Source organism: Camarhynchus parvulus, chromosome 1A, assembly GCF_901933205.1.
Source record: "Camarhynchus parvulus chromosome 1A, STF_HiC, whole genome shotgun sequence".
In the NCBI taxonomy this organism is placed as follows: Eukaryota; Metazoa; Chordata; class Aves; order Passeriformes; family Thraupidae; genus Camarhynchus; species Camarhynchus parvulus.
The window spans coordinates 5,614,485-5,640,189 of NC_044586.1; the positions used below are offsets into that span (position 1 = coordinate 5,614,485).

Consider the following 25,705-nt stretch of genomic DNA (forward strand, 5'->3'; position numbering starts at 1 on the left):
TCATTTCCTGAGGCTAGGAAACTTTGATTTCTGAAAACAAAGTGTGTGCTCAGGTCAGCACTGGAGGAGGCAAGGGGTGAAGGCTGTGGGAAACTCACTTGCCCAGATTTCAGGAACAGGAGCCCAACAGTGTCTGAATCAAGAGGTGTTGAAGTCAAGCCTTCAAGCAAATCTCGACTTTACATTGATCACTGGCTTTCTTCAATGGTAAGAATTATTTGCATGATATAATGCACATTTCCTGATGGAGTCAGCACATCAGCCAGCACATCTCTCCCTGTAGCTGAAACAACACAAAGATATTCTTCCAGAAACAGGTGATGGGAAGATATGAGATAGGGGAGCACACACCATAGGAATCTAGAAAGTCAATATAATCAAAAAATGTCATTCCAACCCTCCTATAATTTAGAAACACCTTGGAAAAGAAATCTATCACCTGATTCATTAGCAACAGATGAGGCTTACCAAGTAATAAGGTGGCATAAGTTATTATTAATGCTACATGGAACATTTAATGAGGGAATTAAAAAACAAAAGCAGAATTAACCAGGGTGCTCTCCAGTCATGAGACAGAAGCCCAGCTACATACAATGGCACAGTCAAATGCTGCTGAGTATTCTCAAAAAAAAAAAAAAAAAAAAAAAAAAAAAAAAAAAAAAAAGAAAAATTGCTCCAACCAACTGGCTGAAATTGATGGATTATCAGCAGAGATTAAACAAAGTGTCTTTGTTTTAGTGCAACAAGTCCATATCAAACCAAGCAAACCAAAGGTTTGTTTTCAGATAGGGCCAAATACAATAAGACACTAAATATTTCTGGTAAACATCTATAGCACCTCATGCTTTCATTAATCTCTAATTACAGTTTTGTAGATAGAATCCTTTGCACCCATTTGTCCAGCTAATGTGCAACTAAAAAAAAAGACTAATAAAACTAACCTGCAGCTTCCCAACTACTTAAATTCTCAGCACCCATTTCCTAGGAAGCAAGTTCTGTGATGAAAATAATGAATACATTACCATAATTTCATAACTGGTGTTAAATTTTAACTCCAACTTCAGAGATTAAATAGCAAATTAATCATACATTTGATAACTATTTTTGAAAGGTGACAGCAATTGAACTAGAAAAGAAACCTTTAACCTAAAACCTTGCAACTTTTAGTTTTGATTGTTGCTAGGAACATTAAAAACACAAACTTCAGGTGAATTCTGAAATAAGCCTGTAACACAGTGGTATGGGTGTTCCTTTGTTAAGAAAAATACTAATATTTTAAGAACCTTAATAAAAGCATTCAGTTGTTCAAAAATAAGTTTGTTCTGTTGTATTTTTTTCCTGCTTTTGTTAATTGAGCAAACAGATGCAAAGCCAAAAATGACATTTATAAAATGGCTGATTAGGCTTTGGTGTGGATTCCTTCCCCCTGCAACATGCTGGGTTAGTTGAATTTGGCACTAACAGTGTGTGAAGAAGTCCCACAGGTGCTGTTCTCTATCCCTTTAATTCCAGCTCACAAACCAACTGCTCTGTGAACAGATCACACACAGCCAGCCACTCTCTGCTCAAGAGACCTGTACCATGTGGCTGAAAAGAGTGTTGAATGGCATTTTATTGAAGTTTCAGAGGGTATTTTGTGATCTAAGATAACACGTGTCTTTTTTAACTGCAATCCCACTAGCCAGAAGACAAAACAAATCCCCATACAGCAGTTGTTTTCTTTCAGATGGGCAAATATTTTTTAATTCCTTCTAGAACAACACCCAATACAAACAACAATTAAAACCAAAAATCAGCCATTGTAACGAAACAAAAAATTATTGTAAGAAGAAAATTTTAAAACCAGGCATTTAAGAACCATGCTAGAGTAGCCTAAACCTCTATATGTATGTAAACAAGCTATGAAGAGAGAAAAGTCCTTTCCAAAATTTTGCAGGAATTCGGGATAAAGTTGAACATTATTATTCTATCCTCTTGAAAGCTGTGTGTCTAAAAAGCAAGATAGGTCTCACACATTTAAGCTGACAAATACTGAAAACTCAGTCTTCAAGCAAAAGTATTAAACTAAGCAGTTGCTAAGGACAAAACCAAAAGCACAATGAATGCAGTAAACTCAGTGCATGAGGATTTCTGAAACAAAAAGAAATATATTCACAACAACATTCAGAGTCTTGCCTGTAGGAAAAGATGTAAGGAAGTGCTGCTAGCAGGACCATTCTGAAAAAATGTAAGCCTGTCCATTTTGTGGCTAAAAACCTGATGATTTTACACCACTGAGATGCCCAAATAAAAATCTGATATAATTTAGCTTATCTTACTTAAAAATTGTTTTTGAGAAGAATCTTCCTAAAAGACTCTAAACAATCGTGAACTGAAAAGTGTTTACTCTGTTAGCTACAAAGAAGTTATACAAAATCTGATCCAAAGCTGGCCATTGCCAGATTCTATACTGGGAAAAGTAGACAAAAGGATGGGGCTGGTGGAAAAGCCATGTCACCACACTCATCAAACTGTACCTTGCTACAGCACCTTCCTCACCATGGCCTAACTCAGTCTGAGATGGGAGGGACACAGCTCTGTTCTGGGATCCACTGCTGAGACCAATTTCTGACAGCAAACACCACAGAGTCTCTCAGAATGCACATCTGGGATATTTCTGGGTGCTTAGCAGTTATTAAGTCGTATCTCCTCTTCTGAAATGCATTCTGAATCCCTGGCTGTGACAGCCCACATCAGGTTAGTATGAAGAGCGCCTGCTAAAATGATTTGTTATAAACTTTTGACTGCCTGGCAATGGGGGAGAGCAGCATTATTTGTAATAAATTTCCCCCACACAGGGCTGCACAGCCCATCTGAAGGGTGCAGATGGCTTAGTCCTCCTCCTCTGATAGAGCTGTAACTCTGCCTTCTCAATCTGGCACACAGGAGAACACAGCCAGGAGTATTCTGCAAGTGAAGGGAACACCACTGGGTTTCTGGAGAGCTCAGTGAGAGTTATAAAGCAATGTGTATGAGGTCTCTCTAACACCCTGGATAGCCATGGACAAGGCTCCTGCCTTGTGCATTTGAGGAGGGATTTCTACCATTCCACATGGATCTGCTACAGAACAAGTATGTCCACGAGTATTTTGAATACATACTTGAATTTTTAATATGTGATGAAGGAGCACATTAAAAGAAACCTCAGGCAAAAAGATGCCCCATGTGTCAGATATCTGAAATATACTCCTCAGAGATCAGAAGGTTGGCTAATTCAATTAGCTCTAGTTTGGAGTGTGTACTCAGAAAGATACATTCTTTATCTAGGCAATTACACTACTTCAGTGAACTACTTTTTATTTGGTGACCTTGAGACAAGTGAGGCAAAATTAAGATTTTAATTGAGCTGATCTCCCTATCAGGGCAACTGCCTTGATGCAGGATGTCACTGAGACATCTTCTGCCTCCCTTCAGCGCGCTAATTTTCCAAGCAATTGGGGAACACTTCTAATCATTAGGAAATATCAGCAAACAAAAGCCTTTGCTGTCAAGAAGAATATTATTAACACAAATACAATATATTTTCTATAAATCATCTACCTTTTAATATGAAGACATACATTGGAGGTAGAAAGACATAAACATTGTTGAAAATCTAATTCATATTGATGAGGCTATGGTCAAAATAGGATACAGAAAGACAAGAGGAGCTTTCCAGTCCCTTTCTACTTAGAAATAAAATTTCTCTACCTCTAATTCAAGAAGCAGCTATTCCAAGATGCAGAAGAAAACACACAATTCCTCTTTGGAATTTCCAAGAAATCAAATGAAATCCCTTTGAAGGCGGTGTTGGGTTTTTTCCTTATTGACTGCTTTCTGCTTCTGCAGAGTGGTGTAAGGAAGAAATTAACACTGTACAGACCCTTTAAACTCATTTAAAAATTTAAGAGCCATGCTGCTTTAAATCAAACTCACTATGGCTCAAAAGTAGAATTTCCTCACAGATACTGGCAAACTACTTAGAGGAATTTATATCTATTAAAAAATGATAAAGAGATAGAAATGGATGTGGGAAAGATTACACCCATAATGGAATTCATACCTGCTCCCAAAATTTGGAATAGAATGTGTTTATCCCTTTTATTTAGCTTTAGAATACTCTTCCAAATGTTTGCCTTTTGCTCATACTATAAGGTTTTTGCACAAGTTAAAGTAACTTCTGATATCTGAAGCTCTTAAAAATAGAAGGCAGCCTCCTTCAGCTGTATTTCAGCTGTCATTTGTTCATGTGATCCAGCATACTGCACATGGAAATGAGCAGTCAAAGGAAGCACACTGTCAGAAACTGTGCCATGCCCCAGCTCTCTGAGCACACATCTCCATATTCCATATTAAAATGGGAAATCTGTGCTGGAAGCAGGAGATACAAGAAAGGGAAATAGGCAAATTATGAACTAAGGAGAGAAAAAACCACAGTTATTTGCATCTCTCTGCTAACTTTTTCATAATGCCACTGCTTAGTGCCTCCAAAAGCTCTGCCTGTTGCTTGTGCTGTGGGCAACAGTCCCTTTGATTGGGATATAAGATCATGAAATATTTTCTTCAAGAAGAAATTACATTAAATGTTGCAGTTATAAATCTGTTCTACTCCAAATATAACAGTAAAACCAGTGGCCACTTTTGCAATATAAAGTGTCATTCTGCAGTATCCTACTAAAGTTCTGACAATCAATTTCATTATTCTTTCTCCTGTTTTTTGGCCTTAAAGTAAATGGTGAAAAGGAAAAAAAAAATTGGCAAAAGGAGTAAGTGCTAAAAGAAAATACAATTCACACTGATTTGAGGTATCAATCCTTTAAAATATGCTGACATCATAAATACTGAAAATGTATTTGCTCTCATGTATTTTACATATATTGCTAGGAGTTAGTAATAAAAAACCCCTATTTCTAAGCTATTTATTACTAATTGAAATTGCTAACATATTGTGATTGACTTGTGAAAGTGAAAAATTACACACTGAAAAGTGAAATGAATGTATCTAGCAGCTGATTTTAAGTTAACAACATTAATAAATTTGGTACAATTACTTGAGAATTCAGGGCATCCAACAAAACCAAGAATCCTACCATCTGAAAACTAGGAATAAATAAAACTTGTTTTATTTAAAACACTGCAGACTCAAGGAACTAAAGTGAAAATACAATGCAGACTGTTACAGAGTAAGGCAAGATTAGGGAAAGATCCAGGGATGAACACAATAGTGGTGCTCCCAAAGGAATGCATTTTCAAAGGTACAGCATCCCACCATAATAAGAGTTCTCATCCTTACAGACACTAGTGGGGTAAAGTTGCATTATGTCACCTCTCTTTCAGTTCCCAGGAGAGGAGGAACTGGAAGGAAAGCAGCCTCACTTTTCTGCTGGGTTGGCACCTTTTGCTTTCTTGCCAAGGCTGGCCCTGAGCACTCCAGCTTGGCAACTGTCAACTTGCTGGCAGTTGTGATTTCTAGGATGAAACGAGGCTTTTGTGCATTTAGAGAGAGCATTTTGCAACTCAAGTTTGTAATTCTTGGTCACTTTTGGTTTTATATAAAAAGAATTAAGTTACCTGTAATGGTAAAGTTGATTCCAAAGTGCTTGAAGGAAGGAAGCTGGAACTGAATAATTCCAACCCCACTGCCACCCCAAAACTATCAACATGCTTGATCTCAATTTCTATCAAATCTGTTCAGTGTTGTAAACAGAGACATAGGAATGTTCCATATAAAAGCACTTTACATTGGTAGGAGTGTGCTGGGTCACTAAACGGAGAGGAGGCACCTTACCCCTTGGAGATGGGAGTTAATTGCTCAGCCATGAACAGAAAGTGACAACTGGAAATATTTTGTTCTCTAAGGAAGTGAAAAAAACCCATTTCTTTTAATTAAGAAGAATGGCCTATCTGCTGGATAAGCAGGAAATTAAGTAAGTTACTGAGAGCTTGATTAAATCTGTCTGAATTGCCTGGGGTACTTCAAGAAGACCATCTAGAAAAGCTGACATATTCCAGTATGAAAGGGCCCTCTATTGTTTGCAGATGAAGAACACATTATGCAGAAGGAGGGAATACTTGAATACACCACCCTGCAAGAACAATGAAATGGAAGAGAGCCATAGAAGAGAAAGGGAAAAGGGGGAAAAAAGAGCTTTCTAATTTAATGTTAGCTTATAAGAATGTTAAGCATGTTTTTATCTTGCAGTATCTCTAAGCCTTCTTGGGATTTCATGGACAAGAAATTTTGTTTTCATTTTGCAGTAAAGTGATTAGGAATGATTTCCAATTAACTGACTGATAGCAACAGAAATATTCACTGAATCTATAAGCTGTATGACTGTAATAAATATCTCTGCTTATCTAACATATTTTTCATGCAAAAGATGAGGAATTATTTGCAGAGATGATGCATAGGCCTGTTAGGGAAGCTGGTTTCACAGGAATGAGGATGGAAAACATGAGCTAAGTGAGCAGTGAAGTAATGCTCTCAATTGATAAGTGAAGCAGTGAAAGGCACATCTGAAACACCAGGGCTCAAAGGCACTCATCTGAGGCACACCTTGTGTGCAGGTCAGCAGTGCAACTTGAACTCCACAAGCAACACAAGAACAAAAGGTTCCAGTTCAGGCACTGGCACAGACTCAACGCGCAACCGGTGACTTCCCAGGCAGCTGAAAATCTCACAGCACAAAAATGCTGCCTCAACAAACTGTGGCACTCACATTCTCTGAACAGAGAGAGACATCTCTCTCTGTCCAATTCTCTGTCCCAGGATTTTTCCTAGAGAAGCACAGAAAGAAGAAGAAAACAATTCTTCTCTCTACTTGCTACTCCTGTTGTTTTTACACATGTGAAATATGTTAGGAAGATTGTTTACCTGAAGGGATTCAGTAATTAGATTCTACTGAGATTGTTTTGATTCCTTAGCCAATTAAGTCCAAACTGTCCTAACTATCTCAAACAGTCACAAATTTTTCTTTAATATTCTTTAGTCTCTTTGTATAGTATAGTTTAATATCTCTTAAATATAATATTAATATTATATAGCATAGTTTTAATAAAACAATTGTTCAACCTTCTAAATCATAGAGTAGGTAGGGATTCCACTTCCAAGAGAGGAGGAAAGCTCTGATAATCACTATATCTAAAGCAAATTTGAAAGGCTATGCCAACAACTTCTTTTAAGGAAAACCACAGTTCTGTTTTGTGACCTACACTGCCTTCATTTTTTTCCTTCCCCTCTATCATCCCTAAGATGCCATATTTCTCCTCACCCAAAAGGATCAGATAACTCTTTAAAAAAGATTACTTCTTAGTATAAAAAAAATCCAAAGCCATTTTTGCTCTAAGCAGAACTACAGGAAACATATATTGAATAGAAAACAACTGCTACAGATTGCTGTGTTTTGGAGACAGCCAAGGAAATATAAATGGAAACTTCTTTGAAGATAACGTTTCTGTCTCTGCTGAGCTAAAACCACTGCTAACTCAACACACTTCAAATCTTCATCACTTCCTGACATGGTTAATGACCAACATGATGGCAGAGTGAAGACCTGGAGTCTTCTAAAGGTATAAAATCAAAGAGCCAGCCACTCTTGCAGTAAAATTTCTCCTGAGTGCCCTGGCATGCTGTCAGTGCTCAGATCCATGGCTACCTGGAGGTCCAGCAGAGGAGTCAGTGTGCAAAGGAATTTCCAGCACAGTGAAAAGCCCACAGGTACCACAGACTACATGCCTGCCACTAAGTACTCTGCCGTTTTGGTTTGGCTTTTTAAAAGAATTATTGAATAGCACCCTGGGTTTCCTGCACTCTGAACATTTTATGCAGTATTATCTGCTATTTTCTTATAGAAGGATGGCATTTTAAGTATTTCTTCAGTGGTTAGACATGTTCTGTTTAATATATGTTTAAGACTCCAGAAGAAGGACTGAAATAATCCCCTCAGATTTAGTATTTTGTTTTTACTTTGATTTTATAAGGCTACACTTGAGTTGCTACACTGACATTTAATTTTACATGGATACACTTTTAGCAGACTTTTACCTGGATTCATGCCACCAGCCTGTACTCATCTAATCACCAAGCCACCTTGCTTGTGGAAATAAGGTTTAGAGAATTTCATTATTACTTCCTAAAGCATCAAATTCTCTTTGGTATAGCAAAAAAATCTGGAAAAATTTCTTCTAAGAAGTGGATTACTTGCTTTAAAACATGACAGACAGGACAATCAATTATGTGATCTAAACTAGGAGAAAATCTGACAGTAGGAAGCAGAACACTACAAGACAAGCATTCTGTGGGATATCTCCCATCCAGTTAAGTTATTTGTTACCTAGTTTGAGGCTGGAAATCTTATTTCTGCATTATCAATATAGCTCACTCTTCCCTCAAAAAACCTGCAGTTGCTTGCTAGAACACCTGATTGTCTTTTTATCTTTAGCTATCTCAACTTTTGTGACACATGATCAAAATAACAGCTTAGAAGAACTGGAGCATATGAATTTAGGGTATTTTTTCTACTTTTTTTCACTGCTGCAGGTAATGACATCATTATAGTGTTATTTGGCTTATTACTCTTGAACTCAGCCAGCATTGGGGAGTTCTTTATGGGAAGCTGTCATCAGCAGAGATGCTTAGCAAAAGAAATTCTTACAGAAAACTGCTCTAATCCTCATGCTTTCCAAGGCAATTTTATTTACTATGAATCAGCATGACATCCAATCCAGATCCTTAGGACTTCTGAGCAGCAAATACATGTCACAACAGCAACAGTGATGTGGATTACATGGTTCTATTCTGATTCACTGAGTTTGTCAACAGGAGAGAGATGATGAAAATTTAATGGATAGATCAGAAAATTCAGAGGTATTGATTAGTATAAGTAAAGCTGTCCTAGATGAGACAGAAATAATCAGAGGATTTCTTCCTGTTAGAAGACAGACATACCTAACACATTTTTCACATATTGAGTTCTTTTCCAGGAGACACACTTGCTTTGATATCTGAAAAAAATTGCTTTACATCATTCAGATAAATATAAAATTATGCCTCCTATAGTAGCTTCCAAGGTAGAATGTTACTTCACAGAACAGCTATTTCTTCATATGTGGCAGTCAGTGGTAATTAGGCAAACTCTGAAATGCTTAGGAAAGAAACTAGTGTACTTCAAGCACTGTAATTTTCCTGTTTGCCCTGAGGAGAATCTTTTTATTTTGATTCTGGCCAGCAGAAGTTTTTTAGTTCCAAGAGCAGTCATTCCACCTACTTCCTTACACCCTTGATTTATTTTAACAAATAAATTAAAAATTCAGCAACTAACCACAATAATTTTAAAAATGGACAGAAAAAAGGATTCCAAAATAAGCAATAAACCAACTAAGAAATTGTGAGGACAGAATGGGCAATCTCTTTAACATCTTAGAAAACTCCTCCAAGTTCCTAATCCTAACACTTGGTCACCTCAAATCACAGCCATATCTTCTCTAGCCAAATTGTGCAATATAGTCTAAATGTGAGAAATAAAAGTTATGGTTACATTGCCTGTGAAAAGAGAAATCACTCCTGGTCTTAGAAAGACCACAACCTAACAGCACCCTAAAATTGTTTCCCCTCTTATCATTAATTCCAGCACAGGCACAGGTATTGGAAAAAACCTTTAGCCATATGGATTGAAGTCAAAAGAGCTTTGACAGCTGAATTCCATAACATCTAGGACTTCATCAGTCAAAGAACACCAAACAAATAAGTATTTGCTGGTGGTAGCAGGCAAATAAAGACTGGCCCACAGAGTCCTGCCCCTGCAGCAAAAGGCAGAGTGGTTATTTCAGAGGAGAACGTTCACAGGGCAGGAAAAGCTTCCTGGCAGTTACATTTTTTGGGATATGAAGGGGGTCACTCAAGGCCAGACCTCCTCTTCCCAGTAATTACAAGTATGCCAGTATGACACACTGAGCATGGAAGGTATTGATGGATGACAACAACATGATTAACTTCCAATCTTTTTCCAGCTTGTGGGAGGAAGAAAAACACGCAGCAGAGGCCACAAGTGCAGAGCCTGTGCCAAACCAAGGTCACAGCACTGACACAATTTAAAGGCGTCAGCAGCATCACAGCTCTGGGGGATTCCAGCCACCACCACATTTTTCAGTGCTAACCATGAACAGCAAAGTTGGATGTTGGTCCATGATAACTCAGAATTTTAGTCATTAAGTAGTGGCTTTCTGGGCAAAGACACTGCCTGAAACAGTTATAATCATTCCTTCTTCAGGAGTCACAGATGGTTTCTAGCAACAGACTTTATCAGCAAAGACTAAAATCCAACATGGTTGCAGAGCTTTCAAAGGCAAATGAGAGTCATTAGGTGATGTACTCTTACTTGTGTTATTTAGGTCACAGATGTTTGCTCTGAGCTACTCTACTGAAATCCCAAAATCTAAGGTTAGCAACTGCTTTTAAAATATAAAACCAGAAAAATGAGCCATGGCTGAGAGACTCCAAATTAAACATACTGTCTCTTCGTAGGCTTTCTTCAGTGGTTTATCACTGCATTTTCAACAAATTCATCCTCTGGCTAATTCACTTCTCTTTAACCCTCAGTCCCTGGTTCTTTCTGACAGCACAGTGCATTCAAGCTGCACCAAAACTGGTTTTGCAACATGCCTGTAAGGTTTCAGGCCCAGATGCAATGACAAAGATCCAGCAGTTAAAGTTTGTACCACCAGTATTTCAAAGGAACCACTTTTGCACTCCACAGCATGTGTATGTATCATGGAACATGGCTAATGGCCAGTCTCTTCTCTTAAAGTAACAGATAAAACCAGAAATATTTAAACTGTCTTGCTTCAGCTTCCTGTTCCTGGAGTTTTTTCCCTTTAAAACCTTCATTGGTTAGTCTTCCCCCTTCTTCCCAGTGCACAACAGCATTGATTTACAATGGTTTGATACAAATTCTTTCCTTCTAAACATGCACCCTATTCAACCCATCCTCCTACATAGACTTAACCAAATCTCTGATCTTTTATTTTGCAATCATGTAATTTGATGTGCAATCTTCTGTAAGATCTCAATTTTAGCTGAATAGACAGTCTTATAAACACCCTTTTAAAAGCAGATACTGACCTTGAGGTGAGGCTGAAGGAAGCAGCAAATCCAGGAAGGAGATGCGAAAGAGAAATAGTTAGAGTTTGTGAAAACAGAGTCCAGAGCTAAAGCAGTTCAAGAAAAAAGGACAAAACAAGCAGATATAAATCAGGTAATGACACACAGACACACAATCATTCACAAACACAGAGCTGCATGTTTTATAGACATCTAATTAAAAAGAAAACAAAAAACCAAAAACCAAGAAAAAGAAATAAGAGAAAAAAAATGACCTTTAGATTAGATTACACCATTTCATTTAGAGGCAACTTTCTGTAGAGAAAATAGTCTCCAATATGTAACAGTTCTTGGAAAAAGAAAATAAGCCATCTTACAAGAAAACTCTGGATTTGTATCACATCACTAGCAAGTACCTTTCTTCCAGAATTCAAATGAACATTTTGAAAATACAGAGTTTGACTATCTGAGACGAAACCTGATGTTTCCTTTATGATATCTTCTAAGGGCTTATTTTCTCTCCATGAGCAAAACATGCAATTTTTTCCCTTTTCTGCAGATGATCCCAACTTGTATAAAGGGACTAAACAGAAAGGAAAAAAACTCCAACCACTGAGTAAAGTCCTCGAGACCTGAAGATTTGTCAAGGTTAAAAGCTCATCTTTCTTAATTTTGACATTGAAGTCCCCCCTTCCAAAAAGAAACAAAAAAAGCAACTGCCTCTTCTTCCTGCCATATAATTCTCCTGTATAAGGTGCAATCTAAGAACAATAATGACCAAACAGGTATTTTTTCACAGTTCTCTCCAACATTGCTCAACAGCAGAACTGACCAAGACAAAATGCTGGAGTCCCTTGTATAACATGAGATCCCATAGGTTCATTATTGCTTTTTTTTCTTCCAAATGTCTCCAGTATCTTTCATAGGCATCTGCTGTCAATTTCACTGATAACAGCAAGGTAAGTCCAAGGAACCATAAATATAGATATTTTCAAACTGATTTTAAATTTGATGATTTTCAGTCAATAGAAAAGAGGCAAAGAAAATGTCCTTCCGTGCAAAGTAGCAATTTGGCTTTGACAACATTTGCTGTACTTCTCCCATGGCAAAATTTCACTCTAAAAAGGAAGGATATGGGTTGGATAAAAATATTTCTATATTTTCCATTTCTATATTTTTGGCTAACTGCTATATTCTTTATTACTCTTGGTATATGGAGGAACGTAAATAAAATTTGAAGTCTTTATTTATGACATAAATTTTACTATCAACTGTGCTGGGTATTGAATTTGTACAAGCAGCTGTTATTGGTATGTAACAGATCAACTAATGCAAAAGTACTTTTCTTTGGCTTCTCAACTAACATTCTTCAAATCAAACTCTTCAAGGACAGCTGTTGTAAAGGCTGTATTATCTGGGGATTTGGGGAAAGATGAGACTTTCCAAGTGAAGTGCCAAATACCACATCTCAGTCTTTGATCTTGAAGTAACTTACAATGTTCCGAAAGCCGTGGTTAATTCATACTAAAAACATGTAAGTAACAATTCTGATTGAAATCCAAGACTACAAACAAATTTAACAAAAGGCAACAAAAATGGGAAAAGAAATGGTTAAATATGGGAATAAATACAGTGAGGTGAAAAATTTAAGAGTCTCATTTTGTGTTTCAGGGATCCTTTGGCTGTGTTGTGATGATGTGATATTGTTTCTTCAGTTTAACAGTGAGAAACATACAGGCTATGACTCAGAACAGCCCAGTGGAATTTAAATGAATCATATAGTTCTTCCAACTGCTATTAAAGGTAGCATCTTTTGCTGGCACAGGATGAAGGCAAATCAGCATGCACAACACTATGCTGAGGTCACTTGCAATTTTCTGTGTGCTACAGAAGTATTATTTAACCAGCTGCATGGGTTTTAAACAGAGAATAATTATTGCTACATCTCCATTTTGTTATGGAATAATTCTTTCTTCCAAAGAAAAATACATTTTCAGTAATTGCTAGCCCCTTTTCCAAGTTTTTGTTACAGAGGCACAAAATATTTTTTAGAAGTGTGGATTTTTAGAATAATCATAATACAAAAATAAGGACTATGTCTGAAAGCACATTAAAATTAGAGAAAAAAAAATCTGTAAGTGTGCTGTCACTCAAACTAAAACCAAGGCAGACACCTGAACCTGTCAGCTACTGGGAAGTAAATGGAGATTTGTCATGGACTGGAGCTGAAGCCTCAGTGCATGGGCTCTATCAGTGAAATTGAACAGAGGAGCACAGCAAGCATCTGCCCCAGGCAGCAGCCCCAAGCAAGCAGGACCACATACATACCGAGACAGACTCATTACAGAGCAGAATCACAAGTTTTAGTTTGCACTCTTTCCCTTCAAGCAAGAACACACACTTGCAGCATTCCTTACAAGATCTAGCAGCAGCGCTCCTGCCCAGCCCCAATAACTGTGTGCTCGATGCAACAGTCACACAGGGAGACAAGACAATTGTCATGCCAGCTGGCAGCCTCAGAGAAACCCACTTTCTTTTAAAATACCATCCTGTTAATTTTAAAGGTAGAGCTGACTTTAATCTGATCACTGGGTGCAGATCAAAAAATTGAGATGTGAATGCTTAAGCATTTTAATTAAGAAATCCATATTTTAAAAGCTGTTGGTTATTCCAGCTACGATTTCTTCCACATGCTTGTCTATTATAGGGAGTGGAATGAGCTTGCGACATTTGTCTCAGATGTACTTAGCATGTAGTTTATGTAACGATTTTCAGTCAACCTTTGAATTCCCCTTGTTTGACAGTGAGTGATTGTGTATCTTTATTACCCTGTCATCCCTTCAAAGCAGTCTGACAGGGAACAACAGGCATTTGATCTTCCTTGTGTCTGTCAAAGCAGAGAGGCTATTTATGTTTACCCCTTTTGACAGATTCTCTTGATACAAAAAATGATGGCTGGTCTTTTCCTTTTTCTAAGGTTGGTATTAGAGGGACATGGAAGAGATGGAGAGGCAGAGACAGAAGGTTTGTGTGCACATCCATGCACACATGTATGCATGGATCTAAGAGCACAAACCCAGCCACAGATGGCCACAATGGAGCACTAAAATTACTATTTCACTGAATTACTGGTAATTACTGCATATTCCTCTTGTTCTTTCTGTACTCCAAGACAATGCCAGGATCTGACACTCTAATTTTTACGATATCAGTTCTATAAAAGACAGTTTTGGTGGGTTTGGTTTTTTTTTGCTCCTTTCACACCAGGTTGTGAGTATGGATACTCCCAACTTGCTCAAAGATATTGACTGAAACAAAGCTACAAAACAGCTTTTGAAGAGATGTAGTAAAGGCAGGGAACAATGAAACTGATATGCAGATTTGGCTCATTATTTCCATGATGCTTTCTCCTCACATTTATAATTATTTTAATTATATCACAGCTCTTACACTCTACTGACCTAACAGCTGGATTAGGAGATACCTGCTAAATAAAATCCATTATTGCTACAATATAAGGCAGATGACAGCTCCTATACTCACTACAGATAACAGGCACGAGAGGGAGTGCTTGAAAACCACCTGATTTAATGATAAAAACAAGCAGGACTTCAGCACTACAGAAAATTTGGCAGGAAAAGAGGCCTTCAAAAAAGCTCACAATCAGTGCTTCTCATTATTGGTATTTCTCTAGTGCAGGATCCTTCCTGGAGGACCCAAGGTTGGATCCTTACTCTGAGATCAGCAGATAAACCATGCTCTCAGCCAGCTCACTGCTGAACTTAGCCAAGGAGCTGGTCCATACTCAGTTCTGTGGACATGAATCACTGCTTAGAGTGTCAGTCCTGCCTGCTGGAACATGGATTTAATACCAGTTTGGATGGTTCACTGAGGGGGTAACACAGCAAGCTCTGATATTCAGCCAGAGCATGTGCCAGCCCTGACCTCTCACCACGTCAGGGGCTGGACTAATTGGGGTTCTCTGACCTTGTGTTTTAGAACAGCTGTTTCTGCAAAATCACAAAGTTTCGGTTTCTCCCAGAACACAGGAAGAGGGAAAAGAATGGGAAATAAAGGACAGCTAAATAAAGAACAAATTGAAGAAGGATATCCCATTATATGAAAAAGGTGAGGATGGATTAAGGAGTCACTGTAAAATCACTGTGATGGGGTTTTTATCTGCTGCTCCCTACAGATGGATTTGCAATTACTGGCAGTGTCCCTGTGTCTTTCTTTTCCTTGCTTAGATGTAGGTTTCAAGAGTGATTAGTGAGTCTGAGCGCTGCTCTTAAGGCACTTAAACAAAGCTTGACTTCCAGAGGGCAGACACTTGCTGAAAACCAGCGTACTTTCAAATGCCTTAAGTTAAATACCTGTAAGCAAATGTGCCGGCATCTTTTATTCTTATCTGTTTAAAGAAGTTATGTTGATATGAAATGTTTTGTGTTTTCCTCCTGTGAAACTTGATACAGGACTTCAGGTGTCATGCTGATCTTGTATAAGATAAAGCAAGACTGAGAAGAAAGAAATTACTTCTTCCTTTCCTAGCTTGGAAACGATGAAAATCTTAATATTCAACAGATCTGTGTGCTCAGAGGTGGAGCTGGACTAACTATGGGCCTGACCACTTCTTTCCATTACAAAACCCAGTTCTCAGTTGCTAGCCAAATATGAAAAAGTTATGCTGCTATTTCCCATGACAGGTTCAACCTAACCAGGGATTTTTGTGGAAAATTTCAGCTGTGTCCTTCACAAAAGGCAGCATTTTAATGAAAAATTTTGTTCATATATAGTTAAAGAGTGTATCATTTCACATAAAATGTAAATTAAAATTATAAGGCAATCTTCATTTCAGAATATCCTAAGTTTTGAATGATTTACCTTAGAATTTTAATGTTCACTTCAGCTACAGATAAGTGGATGAAAAACACAACAACAACAGATTCTGCCTTGCAATAATACCATGCAAGTGTAAGATAAATACATTTGCTTTTATAGCAACAAAATAGATTGAAGTATTTTAAAATAATATTTAATTGTTTCAGGTTTTCCAATGCCTGAATCAGAGTTCAATTTATTTTTGGAGGACTATAATCAGTTAAGACATTTACAGAATTATAGCCACACCATCTCTCAAGGTTAACTTTAATGGTGATTATTATGGCTTTATAAACACCTTTATTCAATTTGACACCGTATCTTTTACTTTAAATTATTTATATGACTCGATGTGGTTCTTGCTTAGGAATGCTCTAAAAAACTATTTAAAAATTCACAGAAACAACAGACTTGAAAACCAAAGACAATTATTCCAAGGTATGAGTAGCAGTTTGAAAATAAGTATTTCAGCTTCAAACTGTTGACTTAAGCTTAGGGCATAATTTACTAGTGCAGTTTCCTTTACACTATTCTAGGAAACTGTAAAGTTGATGGAAAATACAGCTAATTTCTCTCTCCATCTATCCTTCATAGAACACTACACAAACATATCTGTCTTAAAGACAGACAAAATAAGATACTGCATTCTACTGTCCATATTTTTCAGCACTCCTTTGAAAGCCTCTAATGTTTTTTAATCTTTTATTTACAATTGGGAAGAAATATTTAAGATGAGGAGTATACCTTTTGGCTGCTTCAAATCAAAAGTTGGAACATTTCTTCTTCAAAAGGGCATCCTTAAATTCTTTTCAGGAAAACTCTCCAAATTCTCTTTCTTAAAATAGCCACTAATTCCAGCTGCCCTTAACAGGACTGCTGGTATTCCACAGCTGAGTGCTGTCTTCCTTTGCTCCCAAAGCAAAGTTTCCTTCAGGAATAAAAACAAGCCTTGTGTCCTTGCAAGAACCCATCTTATATAGCGAGTGTGCCAAATGAAAATCAATTTTAAGCCTGCAACTGGAACTAGAACTTGCATGTATATTCACTCAGTGCTCTCTTCTGAAGAAACATACACAAATATACTTACTGCCACTTCTCAAGTACAAATTTCTTATTTGCACAGTATGTGTACACCAATAGAGCTGTGTTGCTGTATAGGCTGTGTATAAACTATTATGTGTATTAATTATCATCACAATAAAACTCAATAATAACTCAATACTTGTACAAACCCATGGCATTGGGAATATTGCTCTGTCTGCTCTGGGGTGCCCTGACCCCCAGGGGAACACTGACTTTGACCCTCATTCATGGAGAATGTTTCCCAGACTTCAAGATAAACTGGAATCCACAAAAGTGTGAAACAGATTATAGAGAATAGTGTAGGTGTATCACTTGGTGAGAAATTTAGGTTTTGGGATTTTTAGTATGTTGTGGACGGAAGCAAGATGGAGGGGACAGGGTGTTGTCCTGGGTTTCTTCTTCATGCTTCTTCTTCCTGGGTTTGGGTGGCATTTTGTAATTGGGCAGAAAAGTCTCATTGCGGACTCTGTGGGATCAGTTATTGGGTTCAAAGAGGAAATAATCTATGTGTCAGTTCTTCATTGGATAGTTTAGTCTTAGAAGACCTTGTAACAAGAGATTGTTGGCCATTTTGTGCCTTGCTGCTGAACTCACAGTAGTAAAACTGTTTTACTGATAATAAACACCTGAGTCCAAACATGAATTACTGTCTCAAGTGCCTTCAATCCAGACCCAGAGAAACCGATAAATATCAACCTCTATCAATTTTAGAATACTTGAAGAACACTGACTTTTAGCTGGTTCAGGCAGGTAGGTAGGTAGCAGAGATTAGAACCAAAGGCAAAACACAGCAAGAAATATAGAATTATAAAGCAACAGCTTCTGTCAAGTTTAAATCAGGGAGAACAGCAGCAAACTTCCTTTGGACTGCGGTCACAAGCAGCGCTTGCACTCGACATAAGCAGGTGCTGTTTGACCTAAGGAAAGAAGCAGCATTGCAGCAGCCCCAAACAGCAGCAGCAGCAGAGGCCACATTGCAGCCCAGAGGAGGAAACAGAAGCCTTGAGGGCACTCACTTTCCCAGGAAGTCCCACACAAACCCCCCCAGGTGTTGCGGCGCGGGGACCGACACCTGGCAGGGAGGGTGCGGTGTGCGGGAGCCGCGCTTTCTGAGGAAAGGCACAGTCACCAACACCCCCGGGGCAACAAAACAAAACAGAACAACACAACTCGGGGGGCAGGGTGGGACAGGGGGGAGGAAAAAGCAAGGGAGGAAACAGAACATAAAATGAAAAGTTACAGAGAGACAGGAGGTTATGGGATGGCAGTACAAAAAGCAAACAGTTAGTTACAAAGGAAGTGAATAACCAGACAGCTACAAAACCTCTACACCACCACAACAGGGGGCACAAATAAAACTTATGGGGCTGTTCACCCACAGAAGAAATCTGGGCTTCGGGCCCACCTTCCCATAAAAAAAAGCAAAATCCTCCCCCCCCAGAGTATATACAACAATGAGCTTGCGCTTTCCACCTTGTGTTGACTCTAGAATATTTTTCGACTTTTGCACAGCATGCACCATAATTCACACATTTCTTTAAAATCTTTCATCTGAAAAGCAATGTCTCCAGTCAGTAACTGCAACAGCTACTGAAGAGTGGAAGCATTTCCCTCCTTTTATTAACTTAAGCACAAGGCAGCTTTGCTTGCATTGAAAAGGTTAAAATAATAGTTTTCTGCTTTTAATATCATCTTCCTCCCCTTACTGTCCTTTCTCTTTCTCTGTTGCTCTGTGCACACCTCCCTAACAGGTGACACATCTCTTCTGTGGATGAAACTGTGATACCACTTCTCTCTCCCTGACAGCATATGCTCTAGTTGTCACACAGAACTAGCAAAAGGGAAAACTACAAGGAGGAGAGACTCTCATTTGAAAAATCCCATTTTTTAGTGCAATTATTCTCTATATGGGACTTTTTTCTTCTCATCTTGCTGCACATGGAACACTGACTGTTCCTGATAGGCACAGCAATATTTATTAGGTTCAGCTACAAAAGAATATTTTATAAACAAGCATTGTAGATAAAAACAGAACCAACCTATACGTGAAATAGGCATGATAAAATCTCTGCTTTGTGCAAAAACTCACAAGGAGAAAGCAAGCTTTCATGGAATAGTTGTTTGGGGGAGAACTTGAAAACAACTAAGGTCAAATAGAAATTCCAACAATTATTCAGAAAAAGAGAAATTACCAGTCAAAACCTCACCATAAAGTATCTGGAAGTTTCTATATCTTTCTCCAGCGCTGTGTTTATATTTCAGTTCCACCTGAAAAATCATTTCAGGTGCTGATACTTGCCTAATTCACCACACTAACAGCTTCCAGATTAGATCTCTAGATCATGAAGACCTTATCTATTTCCACTTAATGAATATTCTTAAGATTTTTCTCCTCCCCTTGATTTATTTGGCTGCTGGCAGTCACATGATATCAAAAGATATCTTTTCTTTTGCATAGTCAAAATACCTATTCTAATTACAAGAAATAAGAGAAAATATACTCTATCTTATCTCAGTACTGGTAGAAAAGATAGGTTAAAAAGAGAAGAGGACCACTCACTTTTTTGTAAGACTGATAATCAGGTGGTAAGAAGGAATGGATAAAACTGAATAGTCAAAGTATGTACCCAATTGTTACAGAATGATATCGACTCATTTGGGGGTTCTATGTTTTCATAGTACGACTTTAGTTTGTGACTGAAACATCAAGAAACTACAATGTAACAGGACAAACAATAACTGCTTTGCAGATCTCTAGAAGTGCATCTTTTCCAAGAAAAACTAACTAACTAACTTTCTAACTCTTTGAAGATGGTACAATTGCTTCTATTAATAAAAGAGAAGGAGACCCATCCTAATTTCTCTTTGTTATTTTTCCTTCGTAGACTATAAACTTTTTTGTTTATAGGGCACTTGTGTCTATTCAATTTTTGATGCTGCAAGTCAATAATGATAAGTTTCTGAATGCTAATGTAATAAAAAAGTCAGCTTGCATTAAAAGCATAGGTAAGAATTCTCTTCCTGCCATTTTAATCTCCTCTAGGAATCAGGCTGAGGAATGATGCATATTTCTGACTTTCTTTTCCTAAACAGTAGTTACTTCTCCAGAAAGAAAGAAAACAATTAAGGCACTGAATATATTTCTTCCCCCTATCTTAGTTCTGATAGAAGTTTGCTGCTTATACCTGTTCCATGGTCAACTTGCCTGCCCTAAAGAGGATGACATGGGAAATGTCACACCTGAGATGGGGACCCCAGGAGGACTGAAAAAAATCACACAAATGAGTGACTTGTAGCTTTTTCATGTCTACACTCACTCAACAATATCAACCTATTGCCTGAATGTTCTGCTGATTACATTGTGTACCAAGGGGCTGAACAATGCATCACTTAGGAAAAAGGGGAAGACATAAAAAAGAATATATCCGCGCTCCTGGGTGTTTGAGCTTATGCCATAGGTATGAAGAATTTTGGTTAAATAAAGCAACTTAAAGAAAACCAACAGGATGTTGCTTACAGTCACAAAGAGAAAAGAAGCCCAGCTGGCAAACTGAACTGTTCCAGAGCTCTGTACATGTCAAGGAAAAGAGAATGGACTACTTAGAAAAGAGTTTTTCAAACCATCCTATAATTTGACAAATAGCAAGCCATGAAAAACAACCATGGATTGCAGAACCTGAAATGTCCTCCACTTAGTTGCCCTAATCTTCCTGACAGTAAACTATAGAGTAGTTAAGCAGTGAAAAGACAGAAAGACTATTCTGGCACAAGGCAAATGGGAATAATCAAATTTCCATTTTGCTGCTCCAAGTTGGGAGTGGGTGAAGTAAACAAAAAACCCCAAACAGGTATTACTGCCCAGAAATTTGCTCTGGGCCTACTGTAAGATGAGAAAAATGACAGAACACAGAATCTAATTCAGGTTTTTCACATGATCTCTTACTTATATTTGTGATACAAATGTCATGGAATCATAATAAATTTCAATTTTTTTCTAGGGACATTATAGTCTTGAGCCTCCTGGCTCGATGAGAAAGATGGAAAATGCTGAAAAGTGCTGAATCCAGTTTTGCTTGAACAAAAGCAAATCTGCTCATCAGGCTTCACTTGGGCCAAAGTTTATCTGTATCCCTACCAGTACTGAGTTATGAGGCCACTTGTCAGGAGAATCTGAGTAAACAGTAACATAAGCTTTGAAAAGGCATTTTTCTTATTTGTTTCTGTGAAAGCCATGCCTGAAGAACCTGAGTAAATAGTAACACAAGCTCTGAAAAGGCATTTTTCTTATTTGTTTCTGTGAAAGCCATGCCTGAGGAATTTATTGTATCAAAACAGCAAACTCTTTTACAAACACACCGGAATTTCAGCAGCTTTTCCTGCCCTCTCCATTCCCTTCTATCTCTATCTACCCTTCTAGTTCTACCTGTATCAGGCCTATTTTTTGAGTAGCCAGGTAAGAAAAAGCACATGGTAAGACACCCTTTTCCTAACAATGTAGCAAAATAAAGGACCAAAGAAAGAAAAATTCTAAGTAGACTAAAAGACTTTTCCAAAACATACACCTTTAAGGTTTTTAAGACAAGATAAACAACTCATCTCTAACATACTAATACGAGTTTTGTTTTACTCTTCTTTTAACTTTCACACCATCCTCACCTTTCCAGCTCTGCTATCTTCTTATCCTTGTCATTCTTCTCGTTTTCCATCTCTTTGAGGATCTCCAGGAGCCGATCCACCTCGGCCTGAGCCTTGCCGGACTCCTCGCGGTAGCGCGTCACCTCCCGCTCCAGCTGCTGCAGGCGCTCGCCCAGCTCGGGACTGGCCCTGGCCTCCAGGGTTGCCTCGTGAGCCTGTGACAAAAAGGTGCAAGAAACACCACTTCATTCACAGGGAGCTCTGACAACTCCAAAATGTCATCCATGACAATTCCAAGGTGCTATCTAAATACCTATTTCAAAATGGCAAGATTAATTATTACACGGGAATTATTAATTATTACATGGGAATATGAAAGGCCTATGCTATTTTTAAGTATGGGGAAATACTCTGCAGAAACACAAAAGTGCAAAGAAATTTCGTTTTTCAAATTCAGCCTAAAAAATTACATGACTTTTAATCTGAAACAGAATCAAAAAAGAAACAAATATGAAAAAAAGTGTTAACTTCTTTGAAAGAAAAAAAATAATAAAAGCAAATGTGAGTGTAACAGTTCCTAAAGTACACCTATAAAACAGTGATAGGCTTATAGATTCAGTTATTTAAGGTATTTCTAACCTATTTATTCTAGAAAATAAACCACAGGTTAATAACCTTCAATAACTACATCACTATGCAATGTGTCAGACCTTTGCACAAATGGTGCTGATGTGCTCAAGCCTTTCCCAGTTCTGTGAGCTCCACAGACCAGGGTTTATGAGTATGGCTACTGAAATTATCTTTGCTTAGTTATCTAGGAAATACATTTTTCAAAATCAGGCTATTGGGCCAAAAAGTACCTCTGGACTGAGGATGACATGATCCCAATGAAGAGATTGTTTGGGGAGGGTTTTTAATGGCTTGGTTTGTTACAAAAATCACTAATTTATTAGTAAACCTAATTCAATAACTCCCAAGCATTAAACAGACAGGAAGAATGCAGCATTAATGCTGGAAGTTAAACCAGCAGACTAAGGACTATTCTTTTTCTCTCACCCTGCTCCTCTGCTCTTGGATCTTCAAATGCAATTTCATATCAATTAAAGCTGTTTCAGAATTGCTCAAAATTGCTTCAGTGAATAGCAAGTTTGATGGAGCTATTCTGCTGATCAGGATTGCCTGCAAAAGCCCAGGCCTTGCTCTTCTCAAAACAAACCTACAGCAGAAAATAAGACTACAGACTTTTCTCCCCTCTGTGTGCAGCTGTGGAAAGTTGTTTTACAAGCTGCCAATGTTCTGCTCCAAAGCACACTAAGTCTAGATCTGATAGTACAGGACTCTGCTGCTTTTAAAGGTAATTGGAGAGTACTACAGCAGTAAAAAACTCAAGGCAGAAAGCTGCTGCTTCCAAAGAACCAACTAGCAAAATTACATTTGGCTAAATCTGTTTAGTTATTCAGTAAAACAAGACTGGAGGAAAATATCCATTCATTGACTCCAACATTTTTGCCTTGAAGTGTCTAGTTTTTAATTAGTTTCTTTAGAGCCAAGGCCACATTCTAGTAGAATCCAGGAGACTTGTGGAGCAGAATATTATGGGACTGTGGAAATTCTTGATGCCTGTCTTTAATGGGATTGACCTTGGGATGGATCTGGTTTTCCCAAACAAAGGAAAGGTTCATGTTCCAGGGCCTTAGCCCTACAGCTCTTGTCTGAAGGTCAATAATAAGCTGTTGTGGTTTTCTTTTGTTTAAAAACAAGAATTCCAGAAAGCTGATTAGGCTGGACAGTATTTTATCCTAGAAAAAAATGCCCCAGGTCTCCCAGGCAGATGTCAGCAAGAGTGCCCAATAACCAAAAATCATGGAAGAGTGGAACCAACCCTTTCCTGAGGTAATGCATTTAGGAACACTTAACAGGCTCCCTGCTTTTCAGTGACTTTCCAGTGAAACCCTGACACTCCTGTGTCACTGAACTGTGAGACTGAAAACCCTGTGCATCTGGGCTTCTGGCTGAGACCTGGCCACAAGTGCATCCCTGTGAGGCTTTGCAAAGCCTTTTGGAGTTAGGGCTGTCACTGCTTCCAGATTCCTTACTGCCCCACAAGCACTTCAAATCACACACCCTTGGAAAGGGCTCTCCACAGCAAGTGGAAGTGTAATTAATGCCCTGCCAAGAGGATGCAGACTCCAGGAGGAGGTGGCAGCAGTGAGACTGACAAGTGTGTCAGCCCCACGAGCAGCTGTGAGCACCAGGGGACACATTTGGCTTTGGAACCAGCATTGCTGGGTGTTTCTGAAATGCTTTTTTGGGATTTCCAGCCTGAGGAAATCTGAAATATTTTATTTCATTTCCTTTTCAACTACACCTTAAATTTCAAAAAAAACCCCCTCCAATCCTTCTTTCCCAAATACAGGGACTTGGGAATACTGTTTTTGGGGTCACCTATCCATCGACTGAGGGCATCAGTATTCTCCTAAGAGACTCTGTGTATAGAGTTAAGTCTAGTTTTCACCAGACAGAGCCTGAGTTCTTCTGTACTGGATTTAGGTATGTTTCCAACATCTCAAATTGTTTAACAAATACTCCTCCAGGCTCTTTAAAGTCATCCAAAATACATGATCAGATAATCAAGAAACTTCTTTTCAAAGAAAACAAAGTTAGGCTGTTAGCCTGGCTTATTAAACTCACTAATTCAAAAGAAGTTATAAGACCTAATGCAATTTGACTGTCAGAACAGTCCTGATTTATTTTACTCTGCTAATAAAAGCATCTCCACAACAACCCAAGAGACACTACTGAGAAGCGGAAATAAATTTTCTTTTCTAGAGAATTAGCCAACAAGTCAGTGTGTCTGGTTCTTATAGAACCAAAGGGCTATTTACAGGACATAAATTATTGGTTAAGACATGTAACACATGTTATTTGTATATAATGCACATAAGTATGGATACTTTCACCTAACACAAAGAGAATGTTATGTGATATGCTGTAAACTGGAGACCACTTCCTGCACTGTGAGTTACTGACTGAGTGACTTTGGTCCATTTTGTGGGTTTTGTACAAAATACGTGTTTCATGACCGTATCTAAAATCCTACTGGATTCATTTATTGTATAAGAGAGAAAACCAATGCATTTAGAGCTTTCCCACAAACTCACATCAAGATCTGGAACAGATGAAATTGGCTACCTTCCCTATGCAAAATAATTAATCTTGGTTTTTTTTTTCCCCTTTAACCAAAAAAGCAAAACACAAAAAATGAATTCCTATATTCACAGTAAAAAACCTACATACAACTTGCCCATCAGAGGTATACAGAAATTCCAAAATAAGTAGTAATTTCATTTTTGAAGCAGAACCGACATAAGTGACAAATGCACCAATAGTTTCTCCTGTATTAAGAGACTTACTTCATAAGTTTGAATTCCATCTCTGCCTGATACAGGATTTGTAAATCTGTAATTTTAATATTGTTACAAACAAATGTGATAATGTATAAAAGAAGTATGACCAAAAATTAAATAAATGTAGAAAGCAGCCTGCTGAGGGGTGAAAGGACCACTGCACTCTCTCATCTTTGCAGATCACTGAGTTTACCTGATTAGAGGCTATTTACACCCTTCAGTTGTTACCCCTGACCTTGGCATTAGCTCTCTGTGCTCCTGTGTGGTATCAAACAGGTGAATTAAAGAGCACAGCCAAACTCACACATTTTATTCTGCATTGATGCATAAGAAACAGTCACATTTCAGCTAGAAAGCAGCACCCTCTTAAGCTCTGCTTTTATTAGCAGAGCTCATCTGCTCAGTATTAATCTTTGCCAGTGTGAATTGAGTTTCAAATTCTAAGTGGTTCAGGGCTGAGAATAGTTTAAGTTTACTACTCTGGATATGTTCTCCCAGTCTTTAAGAGGGACTATAAAGGAAGAGGTGGTTTAACAGCTTTCTGCTTTCCTGCTCTCATTTCCCATCTGGAAAGTGGTAAGTGATG

At 38.1% G+C, this 25,705-nt stretch overlaps 1 protein-coding gene across 10 annotated transcripts in view; it reads right to left on the reverse strand.

Moving 5' to 3' along the window:
• Positions 1–25,705, reverse strand: part of ERC1 (ELKS/RAB6-interacting/CAST family member 1) — a 277,525-nt gene that overhangs the window by 139,542 nt on the left and 112,278 nt on the right. For 8 of the 10 annotated variants that reach the window (XM_030959958.1, XM_030959955.1, XM_030959957.1 and 5 more), the window contains 2 exons: positions 21,734–21,927; positions 11,138–11,149 (listed from right to left, as the gene is read on the reverse strand). In XM_030959958.1, coding sequence (XP_030815818.1) covers positions 11,138–11,149; positions 21,734–21,927 — 206 coding nt within the window. The remainder of the gene's footprint in view (positions 1–11,137; positions 11,150–21,733; positions 21,928–25,705) is intronic. The other 2 variants (XM_030959956.1, XM_030959954.1) reach the window with 1 other exon arrangement.